Consider the following 14681-nt stretch of genomic DNA (forward strand, 5'->3'; position numbering starts at 1 on the left):
CTAGAGAAAGGGGAAATGGTTTTCTTTATAAGTCTCATTTTTGCCACCACTGTGAGAAAAGGAAAATGAAATTTCATGTACTTACTGCCGGACATCAAGTACAAGCCATTAGGATCAACAGCTAAACTTGTAACCGCATCTAAGTGAGCTACCATGGAGTGGATCAGTTTGCCTTTGAAAGAAAAGATTTAGGTTATTTTTCTGGAATTCACTGATACTCATATTCACTGCTTAAACACAGTCTGTTTAATAATACATTATTTTCTCCCATGACTGAATCAGGAAAAAATATGAAGCTGCCATTCTTTTAATGTTTACAGTCTCAGGAAAGATGCAGAACCAATACCACAAACTTTGCTAGCCCTTCGTTTTGTGTGGGCAAAACCGCCTTGATGCTACAATCCCTGTGCACATTAAGTATCTGCACATGAAGTGACTTAAGCGAGTCCAGCAGTAAGATTTTGACTTGGAAGGACAGGGGCTGAATATAGTGATAAACAGTGAAATAAACTAAATAAGAATATGGGATAATTTTAATGAACCCAGAGGGAATTAATGTTCTATTACAGCGTATTATTATGGTTATAGCAATGATTTGATATGAAAAATAAGAAAACATGGGTCAAATATATTTTCTAAGCTGCTGAAAATCAAAAATAATATGAAAAGCTCAGTGTTTCCTCTACTGTACATTACAGAACTATATCATTGAACAAATCATCTATTTTCAGCTTTTTTCTCAGCTTCCCTTGGGTGCTTTGACCTCTTCTTATTTAACACACATGGGGGGAGTAGCTAACTTATAATCAACAAAAATATTGAAAAATCTCACTTTAACTTTTAGGGCAGTGTGACCTGGAAACAAAGAAGTCACAGGCTAAAGATTATCACAGTCAGAATAACAATTCACAAGATTCACGGTAAGAATAACAATTTAATACTACTATTCCTACCAAAAATTCCTTTAAAGTCACAGCATTTTTAATTACACATCTTAGTGCAACTCTCACTACAAATTAGAAAACACACTGTAAGTGTCCAGCTGTTTCTGCAGAAGAGATTTGGAGAAATACAGTATGTCAAATTGAGAATGATGCCCTGTAAGGAAACCATTAAGCAGAGATCTTTAAAGAACTAAGGAAGTGCCCAAGCTTCCTGCCCTCAAATCAAAAGAATTCAGGTACGCACAATGAACATAAGGACATGCAAACTAAAAAGAAGCTTCTCTTCATGCTAATTACCCAATACCTTTTTATATAGACTGGTAATTTCGGGGCTCTAACAATGAAAAGACAATTTCTTTTTCAGGGAATATTCAGTTCTTTGTATCCCTCAGCATTTGTTTGAATAATATTAACCATAATGAAATTTTTGTTATGTCCTACAACTACTATGACTAAGTCCTGCCAAAGATATGCATACCTGTATTGTTGTCATAGAATTTGATGTGTCTGTCTTCGTGAGCCGTGATACTAATTGGAAGAGTTGGATGACTGATGACTCTATTTATCTGACAGGAGGAACTGACTGCTAAGAAAAAAAACATACTTATCAACACATGTAAATTGCCAAGTGCTTTGAAAGATTGCTACTAAAAAATAAGTAATCAATCTTATCTGCAATACAATTTTTTCCCTAATGTGATGGAAACTCAACCGAAAACCTTACATAAACTGTTTTACTCTAAAAACTCTTAAAAACTCTAAAAACTTTTTTATTCTTTCCAAATTATGAACACATAGAGACGTAAACTAACTTTACAAATGAGTGTAAATACAAATAGGCACAGTCTAACTTCTTGCTATAGTTTAAGATAGGTGCATCAAGTAAGACAGGGAACCAAGAAATGAATGAAAATACTATTTTTGCATTTCCCACCTCCACATTCCTCCTCTTGTCCAGATAAACTTTTTCCATAGCAAACAGGCAGTACGGGAAAAATTAACATAATTGGCTGTATGTTTCAAAGCAAACAGGACCCCTTGCTCTCATCCCCACAGAACAATACCCATCTACCAGCATTTGATACATGCTGATTAAAATTCTAATTGAAGAAAAGCATACCCGGCTATTTGTGAGAATCATTTTCCTAGCATTCAAGAATCTTGCAACATCATTATTTTATATTTATACACACACAGAGGAACTGGGAAATTAAAGTAAAGAAAGATATTTTGGTGGTTCATTTTTTGACTGGAAACCTAGGCATTGATGTGACACACAGACTACTACAAGAGTGGTCTTAAAGAGGGTCAGACTACTAGGCAAAACACAGCCATTCCACAAATTATCAAAACACAGTTATGTTTTTTTCCCTGGAGGAGTTGACTGTATCCAGTTAACCTGCTGCCAAGAACAGTCAGATCAGCTAATCAAAATCTTATAAACAAAATAAAAGACTATAGGATCTGAACCTTCCATAGGACACTTAAGAATTATCAAAAGTGTTAACTGAGGCAAAAACATTTTTATTAATAAACACCCCTACAAGTTATTAAAAGCATGAGACTGCATCACAGCCAGTTTTCCTTAATTTATAAAATGCTAAACAGAATGAGGCCCTCACTGAACAGCAGATTCCCTATATGGTGGTGGTAGGGCATTTCAGGTGATTCATTCTCCTCTTGCATCGTTCAATTTGTTCTTGTACAAGTTTGTTTGTGTTTTTTAATATACATAAGTATTATAGTACTGTTATGTAACTGAAAACACTAAACAGAGACTGCTGGTTATACCATGGTCTTCCTTTTTAAAAAGGAATACTCCTAAATAACAGTAATGAGGAGGAAGTGAAAACAAATGGCAAGAAGAAAACTTCACTGAATAGAGATAGGTGATTCAGGACTACTTTTTCAGACAGAAACAAAAGATACTGGACTACAAAAAAAGAAAGTTATCAAAATTTTAAGAAAGATTGAGCATTTATGTTGTTATCAGTTTACTATTTTGGCCTGAATATGAAACTTCAGGCTTCAGCTCATTATGGTCTCATTCCTAATGCCAGGATAAAATTTATTGATAGCAGGCTAATTACAGTTTCCTCCAGAGCATGTGATATTGGCCACTGCCATAATCCAAAGCATTATGTAGGACTTTGAATACTCTTTCACTGGAGAGTTCATCTCCTATGGTGAAAACTTCAAAGAAAGACCAACTGCAAATGAGTCGGATGTCTATACAAAACTTAGAAAAGTGATAGCTCTGACAAAAAATATAAGGGAAGTCCCTCACACGCTCCCAAATTTTTAATAAATTCAACTTTAGATTTGCCTGGTATTACCTCTACCTTGCAATTTTGGACTAAAGAGAGAATAGAAAATCCTGAAGCTGACAAGATCATTGGGCTCTATTAAAGAAGCCTGGGAAATCTATGCTTTTCCTTCCATCGCTATTCCTCGAAGGATATTTTAGAGTGTTTGCAGTTGTTTCTTCTACCTTCTTTCAAAATTATATTCACTCTTCTGCTACTGAAATGCCCACGCACTCAGGTATAGTAATAACAACTTACTGATACACCTTAAAATACAGTATTTAACATAATTAATGCTTCAAGTTATCCTAACTTGTTATCTGACAAATAATAACATATCATAACAAGTCATCTGACTGATTGCTTGAAAACACTGAAAAAAAAACATTAATAGCATCTGATTTGATCTTAAGCAATATATTTTTTTTTTTTGGATACATACTAGTATCTACTCCAGACTCCAAGGTAAGAATTCGTTGTCGTGTCTCCATGTTAAAAATGCTAGTGTGTCCAGTGTTAAATGATGCTACCATCAGGCTTGGGTCACTGCTCACGAGATCTACTGATGAAGGAATTCCCATTTCTAGAAAATAATGTAGAGATTATTTTTGTAAGATTTGACTGTTAAAAAAGATAAAAGAACACTAAGCACTTTGACATTTAAAGGGTCATGGATATGAAAAGAAATGTTACATTTATTTTACAAACTACATTATGTTACATTGTTACAATGTTACATTTCTTTTACTGTAGTTACAAACTACACTATATACCAATCTAAACAGATTGCCCCGAATGATCACTTCTTTAATCCTATTTTTCTGGTATGCATATGAACAATTCTTCACTAAGATGCTCTGTCTGGAACTGGGGCTAGACAGAAATCTACTGGCAATAGGAACCTTCACTCTCTCCAGCTCCCTGTCCTTTTTCTTCCCTTAACTCTGAGAAAAATTTTCAACCTAACCTCCAGTTTAAGGACATGATATCAAAGTGGAAAAATCATTTACAAGACAGACAATTTTAAGTTGTTATTAACCTGGACTTCAGACATTAAAAAAAAAAAAAAAAAAATGTTTCCAGATCTAAATTTTATCTGCTGACACTAACAGCATGGAAAGTTACATAAATACATTTTTCAGCTCATATCACAGAACTCAGAACTTTTTCCATTGTGCCTATTATGATATATATATATATATACATATATATATACACATACACACACACACATATATATATACACACACACACACACACCCAATGTCTTTACACCATGGATACCTGAGCACTACTGGACAGAAGGTCAGATGAGCAGATCTTGGGTATAAGAAATAACCCTTAAAATTTCTCTCCTCACATGTACTGGTCTCTATCAACTATGTGAAGGAAGATTATCAGTTCCAACAGATGTCAGGAGAAGGAAGAGAGGTATATAGTGAGATACCCAAGTTAAGTAACCTATGTCCATTGATCCAGATAATGCAGGAGTGTCATCACCTCGCTCATGGGAGAAACATCTTGCATGCACTGTGTGCTCAGAAATGTTAAGTCACTATAGATACCACAGTAAAGCCAAAAAAGACAGTCATGAAGATGAAACCTGTACTGTTTTGAAGTGACCTTTTCTATCACTGCAATGCCTGCTTACCTGCAGCTTCCTGATAAGCCCGCAATGGTTAATCTAAAGGATTTGAGGGATGACTGCTGAATATTTTAGAGAGTTTGTTCAAGTTTTTAGTAAGCCATAGGCAAAATTCTGTTTCAAAGAAGAACCTTTGAATTTCACGTCTGAGTTTTAATCACAGTTTAGAATATAAAAAAATACTGATTAACTCTGTGAGTCAAAACTATCCTTTCCCATTTGCCCCTCATTAATTTAATAACTTTTTTTTTTTTTTTTTTTTTTTTAAAATCAAAACCAAAAAATCTTCCAGGAAATCTTCAAAGTAGAGAGGTAGGCAAGCTGGAAGTGAAGCAGTTACAGTTCTGACAGAACCCTGCAGACTTTTGGAAACATAGTTTTGCCAGAACTGTTTCTATTTTGCTCAGTCTATTTAAACTAGCAAGTAACGACAGAACTGATCAGCTTTACACCATAGTTCAGAAAGTCTGTTCAGTTCTGCCAAAGTTTATTTTGCCTCGAAGTTTTTCGTAAGAACCAAAGAACTGCCTTGGTTTGTGAGTTACCTTTAGAAGCATTAGGTGTAAAATGGTTCTTAAGACAATGTCAAGTCAATGTCAAGTGACTCCTTCTAGAGCGTTTACTGAAACAGCAACTCCAAGAAGTTAGTCTCTAAAGAACAGGATTTTGGTCTGTGCATCATATTTTAGCAACTAAATCCTAAGGACTAATTTTTTTCCAATAAGCAGCACTTAGGGTGACTAGATTATTGCTTTTTATTTAATGCACAAACTAGAAAATCAATTGCAATCTGGCAATTCTATTTCCTTGTCAGTGCAACAAGGAACCTCACCTAGAAAGGTACTAGGCCACTGCCCTAAGCCTAAGCACTGACTATTCCAAATTGCTCTGGCAATAAGGGATTTTTATTCTGGCCAAACCAGAAGCAAAGGCCTAATGGAAGCTCAGTCTGAATATCAATTATGTAGTGGATGCATTATATTCCATGGATCTAGTAACACCAGCAGACAACCTGCAGTAATTTTTAAATGTGTGCATCCCCCTGTGTGTAGGTATCGATATTAGCTGGTGTCAAAGGAGAAGAGACTCAAAATTTACCACCCCACAAAAACACCCAAAATCCAGTAAAAAAAACAAGAAAGATTTCTACTCAATAGCCAAAACTATGACATTCTGAATAGCGGTAATGAACTTTAAGTTAGGGCACTTTTCTGTACCTTGATTATCATTAAATATATTGAGAGCTGGAGCAATTTCTGTAGTTTTCCATAAACGTATAGTGCCGTCTGCTGAACAGGACAGCAAACGCTGGTGTGTGCCACTGTAAACCAGACCCCACACTGCATCTGTGTGGCCTACAAAAGCACCTCTTAGAACAGTAGGATCTGTGAACAAAAGACAAACGAAACATTTCAGAACAAAGATTGCATTAACTCAATATTTGTATCTTGGTCTGTGTGCTTATGGACCAGCCTCAACAAGCTAGTCCATAAAACAAAACAAAACAAAAAAAAACACACCAACATAACCAGATCATGCCAACATAATAGTTTCAATTATTCTGGGATGAAGATACTTGAATTTCATCAGCATACATGGTATTTGGTTTGTAACTAATGGAATAAATCAAAGTTTAAGCAGAAAGGACAGTATCAAAGTTTGGAAAACAGACTTCCATTTCATAATACTCTCTCTAGCAACCATTAATGGCATATTAGTCTTTTTTTTTTTTTTCTTCAAAATACAACTTTGAGGCCAAGCATATCTGAAGTGAAGAATGTTTTAAAACCCAGACACAAGGCTGAGACCCATTCAGATCTGGTAAACCTTACTGAACTAGGTCTTTTTATCAGTTCACAGAAAACATTAACAGCTTTGGTCTCAGACTAGACAACCTCTTCTTATCTCAAATGCACAGAGATTTGTCAAAGAAAAGGACATTAAAATACACATTTCCTGCACTTGCCGAGTATTTGGTTTAACCTTATACTTTTTCAACCCAGCTGTTTATCAAAATTGTGAAGAGACCAAAGCACTTCTATGAAAATCACAGAATCACAGAATCACAGAATTTCTAGGTTGGAAGAGACCTCAAGATCATCGAGTCCAACCTCTCACCTAATGCTAACAGTCCCCACTAAACCATATCCCTAAGCTCTACATCTTCTCATCAACAAATAATCAGTATTAAAACAAAAATTTACTTAAAGCAATTGAAGCCAATATTCAATTTACTCTTTTAAATTTTCCAAGAAGTATTACATACCTATTATACTATTTTAACCACTTAACATTAATGTCACTAGATGTATCATTTGTTGGTGTTGCTGACAACAACATACCATAAGAGTCATAGGGGTCGATGTTCGGGTTGGTTGTATTCCAGCCATGGATGAGGCCGTCGGTTCCACCACTGTAACACTGTTCACCGTTACTGCTCATCACCACACAAAGCACTGGTCCACTGGAAGAAACCCCAACCCCCAACAAGTTGACTATTAACATTTTCATTAAGTGATGAACAATGTCAATCAAATCCTCAAATTTCCACAAAAAAATGCAATAAATTTGCTGCACCGTTTGCAACAGAAATTCTGCATTCTCAGATCATATGCTACAACACTTCCCACAAGAAAACCTCCACAATATTTGGTAACATAACTACGGTCAGAACAATTTAGTCATTATGAACATGAAATATGATATGTCTTACACTTTGAAACTACAGGCTTTGTTATTTCACTTAAGTAACTTTTTCCCTTTTAAAAAATTACGGGCTTCTTCATAAAAATGATTTGGTAGATTTTAATTCACTGGGAACAGCTTCATTCTATATATACACGTACCCAACAAAAAGTCAGGAGATACGATGATGAAAAGAAAACTTAGTTGAATTTGAACTGTATACTTTTTATGGTTTTCTTTATAAAACTGTGCTCTACTTAGTGTCAGACAAAAAGATCTATGCAGAAAGGAAATGAACATATGCAGGTGTTTTACATAACATGGGAACTAGAAGCACTACATGAAGGCACTACTAGAAGCACTAGTAGTTGACGTCAGGAATTTTTAAAAATTCTCTGTTCAAAAATATTCTATTTCTGAAAATACGATAACATTCTTAGCAAATACTCACTTATGTGCTCTGAAGGTATATATTGGCTCTACATCAAGAGAAGCACTCCTAAAGGAGGTACAAGAAAATGTTAACATGTATACGACCTTAAACAGTGCTTTACAAAAATCATCCAAAAATGCTAAATTCTTAAAATCAGTGCTACCTCTTTTGAAGTCTCCCCCAAAACTCCTTCTCCTAACATGATTTTTTTCTGTATCTAGTAATTATTTGCATTCTTTCAAAATATGATAGGATTTTTGGTTATTTGTTTATTTAAAGACTTGCAAGGTTGAGAGTTCAAGATCTCTCACACACCAATCAAACCAGCAGGTGCATCAAAAGTGGGGAAGTAGTGGAGGCTTATCAGTATCAGTAGGAATATATCATTGTGTTCCTACTCCCTATCTGATGAAAGAGGTTTATGACACTTCGCTTTTACACCAAAGCTGTAATGCAGTTACAAATCACTTTAACTACTGCTCAGGTCTTTACCAATCAGGAGTTTGTCATCACAGACTTTAGGAAAACCATAGGCTTTGCCTAAGCTTCCTGAAAGGTATCATGTACTACTCCCTCAGTGTTAGCCCTGCTAAAAATTTGCTTGTTTCGTCACGGCCACAGCAACATGAAAGAGACTGTTCAAGCAAACCTAGCAACAACTCCATCAATGCCTAATTCTGTACACAGATATATGCATATATGCGTGTGTGTGTGTGTCTATGTAAGCTTATATAGTGTACGTGTGTATTTATATACAGATGCAAGCACACTAACAAGGCTGCATCCAAATATCTTCACTAGTAAATTAATTTGCAAGGATATCTACACAGAAAATATAAAAAAGGTGAGTAGTTTCCATTTTCAAAAAAAAAAAAAACATTAATGAACATGTGTAGATTTCTTCTGGTGCTCTTTAAAAATCTCCATAATTCTCTAAGAGTTTGTTTTCCTATTCTTAAATTGAAGAAAAAATTCCCATTAGCTCCCAGATGAAGCTCCATTTATATAAGTAAAAATGTCTTAATGGAACAAAACAAAAAATCTTACTTTTTTGCTGGGGCTGTTTTTTGTAAATTCCACATTTTCAATGTATGGTCCTCTGAAGCTGTTATTAACACTGGTTCAACCGGATGAAAAGCCAGACCTCTTATTCCATCAAAGTGGCTTCTTAATGTGAATTTGGGGTTCCAAGTCTTTCTCAATGCATCCTTATTGTTTGCTATCTAATAATTATGATTTAAAAAAAAAAAAAAGAGAAAAAAAGCAAATTCACAATTAATCTGGAAGGCATAAGGAGTGAAAATCAGAACTTTGGTTTGACATTTTCAGTTGTCAAATTACCTTGCCTATTTTTCATAACAACCTTTTCTTGAGCAACAGTCCATTTAAAACTGATTAGACTACTTAAAACAAGTATGAAGGTAGATGTATTCCACACAGGCAACAAGTATACATCTGCAGCAATGCACTCTATGCAAATGAAATACTCCACATCTATTAAGTTACATGATTGAAAAGCTGAAAAGTACTTTTCTGCCTGATACTCTTGTAAACTTGATTTAGTATTTGAAAGTCTACTGGCTCATTCATTAACACTGGGCTTGAATCAAGCAGGCTATGGTCCCTAAATATTGCAGGTACCATCAACATAGCATCTCTAAAGTAAAGATCTAATAGAAACATAGAAATGTCTTTGCAGTGCAGCAATGAACACCATCAAACTTACTCATCTAAGGCAACACAAGCTTCTGATAATGCCAGACAAGTAAACTGTGCCAGAAGAAGGGGAAAAAAAAAAACAAAAAAAAACAATAAAAACAAACAACAACAAAGAAAACCTCAGCTACATACTAAGTATATAACTGGCAAGCACTAAGCTATCATATACACAATTACTGAGGAACAAATGCCACCAGATTCAAAAAGAAAGTCCTTTAAAAAAAAATAAATTAACAGCTACTTCAACACTGCTCCTCCGAACCAACGTTGATGAAAAATGCCAAATGGACTTTTATGATTTTGTCAATCAATACTGCCATGATTAAATTTACCTTGCCATAACCACTGGAAACGGTCCATTAATAAAACATTGACATAAACAACTGTGACTCAGATATTGATGATTTCATTACAAAAAAAGCTATGGATAATCCCAAATAATTGAGTTTCATTAACTCCAAGAAAGAGATGACTATCTAGAGACATTTTGAGAATGTCAAAGAACACACACAAAAAGGTTTAAGAACAAAAGTGCCTTTTTTTTTTTTTTATATATCTGGCTTTATTAATAAAAACTGTGCTTCACTTACGAGGTTCCATAGATTTTAAACGATGAGAAAGGAGGCACAGCAAACAGCAGGCTTTGTTTCATCATGTTTTTTAGTAATTATGCACTGTCTGCTCAGTGAGACAGCTCAGTTTCTTTGCCAGTCTACAGAGTTCAGTTGGCTCAGAGGGAACAGGCAAATGCTGGAGCCAGAGCAAGGATGGGGCAGGACTGCACAGTTAGCTCTGTCAGTTTTTCTGGAGACTGGCCAAGAAAGTCTCAGCAAAAAGGGTACAACACACAGAGTATTCACAGATGGCCAGAGTGGAATTTGGTTGCCTAAAGACAGGCATCTAGCACCTATTTAGGTGATGGAGGGAACAGAACCTGATCTCCAGCTGCTGTACCAGAAGCACAGGTCCTGTGTCATGTCTGTTACAGCCACACAGACACCTCAGTCACCTAACACGACATGCCAGTTCTGACAGAATAGTATCCCTGATTTGTTTCTCATTCATTCAAAGATGCTCTTCCAAAAGAGTACAAGATGATTATGATTAAAAATTGGGAAGTAGATGGAGGGCAATCCCAGCCAGCGGACCAGCAGCAGAGGTGGAGACAAACGGGACTCGCAAGAGCTGCAAGCTGGGTTACGAGCAAGGCAGCTAGCATCCTTTTCTCTCTCTCCACTAAAACACAACAGTGAGGCAAACTGAGATTTGAATAGCAGTTCTTGGGATGTGGGGGGTGGTCGACCGCAAAAATTAGCACCTGATTTGCTTTTACTTGTAACTGTAATGGCTGTGTCTAACTATGCGTAATAATTTTGCAGCTCAGATACTCTAAGCTACAGTGCTCAGTCTGTTACAATTTGATGAAGCTTCTTTTATCTGCCCAGAAAACCAGAAAGAAAATAAATAAGAACCAACTGAAGTAAACATTTGTTAAGACAACAATGTGCAATATTTTAGGGAAAAAAAGATAAACAGTACTAGTTAGTAATCTGAGAAGTTTCACCTTGTTATCCACAAAAGGAAAATTTTCTCTTTTAAGTATTATTTTAATAAACTACATTACTAATTGAAAAACGGTCTTTAATTTACTACCAACCAAAGCAAAATTTGAAAAACCTAAACCGTAATATGAAGTAGCATAATACTGCCATGTTTTCTAAGAAAGAAATCCAGTAAAAATGACATCAAAAAGAAAGGGCCTGAAAACAGGAATATGTCTGCAGCTCTTGAGAGAAAATGAATTTAAAGAGTGATCCATGCAAAAACTTCCAACTTCATTCTCCGTGTGATATAAAACCAACACACACACACAGAAAAAAAAAACTATTAAATTTCTACTAATCCCACTAAATCCTACTTGATTCCCATTTGGCAGCTGAAAGAATATATGAAGTAGTCCAAAATAAAAGCAGATTATGTTATTTGTAAGCTAAGCTTTCAGGGAAACTTGAAAGGGAAAAATTAATCATTCATTTTGTTTTAATAAAGAGTACAGTGACAAGAGCAAAAAGCGTCACAAACACTTTTTTTCCCCTTTATTGTCAGCACTGGAAAAGATAAGGGGTGAGGCAAGCACAACTACGAATCCTGATCACTAAACTTAACATAGGATTTAACAAGTGAACAAACAGCAGTTAACACTCCCAACCATGCAGGATGGGATGTGGGTAGATAAAGAATGATAGATTCTGTAAATAAAAGCTCTTAGTTCAAGGTATGGAGACCCAGACAAACACTACAGTTTACACAGACACCTGAACAATGAAGTCAACCACTGAAAGCGTTAAGCTCCTGTACAGATGGATTACATGTGTCATGTCCTCTGAACTTAAAGAAAACTCAGCATCTAAGTTTAAGGTTTAACCAGAAAAAAATTAAATTTGTAAGTCATCTTACCATCCTTTTGGAGACAAAATTAGGATTCATTAACAAAAAACTTTAGATCTGAGAGCAAATTAGGAGATGATGCTAAGATACCGAATCTAGTAGAGATGTTCTATTTCATTGCAGTCCTGACGGTTCAGAGTCACATGCTCAGAACCTTTATACAGTAGTAGAGCATGTCTCCACAGCGTCACTCTCAAAACATGTAAACTTTTATTAACTATGTAATGTACTGCTCTACAAGTACATACGAGTGTAGAGCTTCAAACTAAGAACCTGCAGGTTATTTCTGAAATCTCCAATTTTATTTGTGACAGTAAAATCCTACATGGTGGTCACTGGAGTCAGATTACTGAAGGCATGCTTCCTCCCCAACATGCAAGACTCAAAAATTTGATCTATAACCACTCAACCTTGAGAGAGATGGGCAATGCAACCTAAAGACTAATTTAAAGTTAATCACCACTTTTGTGATTTACCAAAAGGAGTAAGAATCCTTCCAAGAAATCAGAAATATACACAAAAAGTTCAAAAAAGCATAAGAAAGATTTTTGATAAAAACTGAGAGAAAAGGAAGCCATATGTTACACACACAGACACAGAAGTGCTTGCCACAGTGACTTGCTAAAAGTCTCTGGTGCAGCTTCCCATTTGAGAAGAGACTACTGTCCACACCAGATAAGGTCAGCAATCTCTCTCCCTAGCCAAGTATTAAACATCTTCAAGGACAGAAATTCCACAGTTTCTCTGGGCAAATATTTTGCCCTTATGTCTAATCTGAATCCTTATGCCATAATTTTTTTTTACTGTTTCCTCTTGTTTTAACACCTGACATTACAGAGAAGCTTGGCTCTATCATCCTTGTAAGCATCCTTCCAACACCTGTAGGGCTGTAATTAGAGCACCCCTTAGATTCCTCTACATCAAACTAAACAAGACCAGTTCCCTCAACATTTCTTCATTAGTCACATGCCACTGGAGACCCTCCAATTTCTCCACAGTCCTCTTGAAGTGGAGGGACCCAAAACTGAATATAGATATGGCCTCACCATTAATAACCACTTACATCATAAGTCAGTGAATCTGCCTCATTGGCTACTGTGAGGCCTGCCAGTTCTCCAAGACCCAGTTCATTTTCAAGGGCTTCATCTGTTCCCATAATGAAAGACTTCCCTGAAGAAGGAGGGAATGTTAAAGCTTCCACTGCAAGAAAAAACAACAAAAAAAACAAACCATGAGCATGGGTTTACAAAATGTTGATTTATAAAAGCATATTTGCCAGTTCTGAAATACTAAACATATCTCAAGTAGCTTAGTGCAAAAAGACATAAAAGGATCCAAAAAAACAGATTTCTAAAGAGTATCATTGTACTTACCAATTAATGGTATCCTCTGAACACTCTCAAGTGTGCATGACTCAAGACAGTAAGTGTAACTAGCCACAGGAGGGAAGAGTATGCTACCATTCGCCCATATATATAATGCGAAGTAACACAGAAAAGCTCAGGCCCTTCCCCAGCTCCCCTATAAAATATGCAAACAGAACCTGTAGAAGCAGCAAAAAAGTACCCAAGAAGAGCTGGTGGGAGCAGCTGGACTTCCTTCTTAATACTGTATCTGCACATACTCAAAAGCATGTCTACAGCGAGGCTTGTTTATATGCACTACCACCTAGCAGTACGTTTGGAAGCTGAGAATTCACTGCTGCTTGTAAAATTACTGTAACTGCCAAAGTCAGTCAGTATTTGATTCTGGGTTTTTACTAGCAGTATGCAATCTTAATAGTTTACAGCTGCTATAGCATGCCTGTAGGAGCTCCATTCACCATCCCATGAACGTATCTAGAAGTAGATTCACTAGAAATGGAAGGATAAAAGGCTAAGAGGAAAACAATTCATATAAGGCTCTGCATCAAATGATACAACTGGAAAGAAACTATGCCTTCATGAACTTCACTCCACAACAACTCTACAAAACTACAGATCACAAAAAGGGGGCTGAATAGGTAAAAATGTGCTGTCTTCTGGACATGACAGACTTTCCCTTATGCCTCAAATTACAAGGTTTTTTCAGTAAATTACTTCCCAATCAAACCACCCCCCTTAAGTTCAATTGTAAATACAAGCCCTTTCAAATACCATTGGAGAAAAAAGGAAACACCATCTCATTCTCAGCACCTTATTTAGTCTAGCAGCATCAACACTAAGTTAAAACTGAACAAACCACGGCTTACAGTGAATAGCCTGATTTATTCAGGTTGCTTCCTCCTTGTCTACAGGCATCAGGTTCAGATTCCATTCAATTCCCCTCCAGACCATCCAGCAAAAACTAACCCAATCTTCGTGATCCTTCCATTCCACACATGCACCTCTATAAATTGTCCTGTTTGCTTTCAATTATCCTTTAAAATCAAGTAAGAACCCTTCAGCTCTGCTGTTTGATTAGGTCTCTTAGTTATTACTTTTTAATTACAAAACACCCCTTACCTTCATCACCCTGAAGTC

The 14681-nt window shown here is 36.1% G+C and overlaps 1 protein-coding gene across 4 annotated transcripts in view; it reads right to left on the reverse strand.

Annotated features, from left to right (window-relative positions):
* STRN (striatin) overlaps positions 1-14681 on the reverse strand; it is a 69201-nt gene that overhangs the window by 8803 nt on the left and 45717 nt on the right. For 3 of the 4 annotated variants that reach the window (XM_068676439.1, XM_068676438.1, XM_068676436.1), the window contains 8 exons: positions 13244-13380; positions 9061-9236; positions 8032-8079; positions 7238-7359; positions 6113-6280; positions 3693-3833; positions 1423-1530; positions 86-172 (listed from right to left, as the gene is read on the reverse strand). In XM_068676439.1, coding sequence (XP_068532540.1) covers positions 86-172; positions 1423-1530; positions 3693-3833; positions 6113-6280; positions 7238-7359; positions 8032-8079; positions 9061-9236; positions 13244-13380 — 987 coding nt within the window. The remainder of the gene's footprint in view (positions 1-85; positions 173-1422; positions 1531-3692; positions 3834-6112; positions 6281-7237; positions 7360-8031; positions 8080-9060; positions 9237-13243; positions 13381-14681) is intronic. The other variant, XM_068676437.1, reaches the window with a different exon arrangement.

This window comes from Anas acuta, chromosome 3, assembly GCF_963932015.1.
Source record: "Anas acuta chromosome 3, bAnaAcu1.1, whole genome shotgun sequence".
Taxonomy (NCBI): Eukaryota; Metazoa; Chordata; class Aves; order Anseriformes; family Anatidae; genus Anas; species Anas acuta.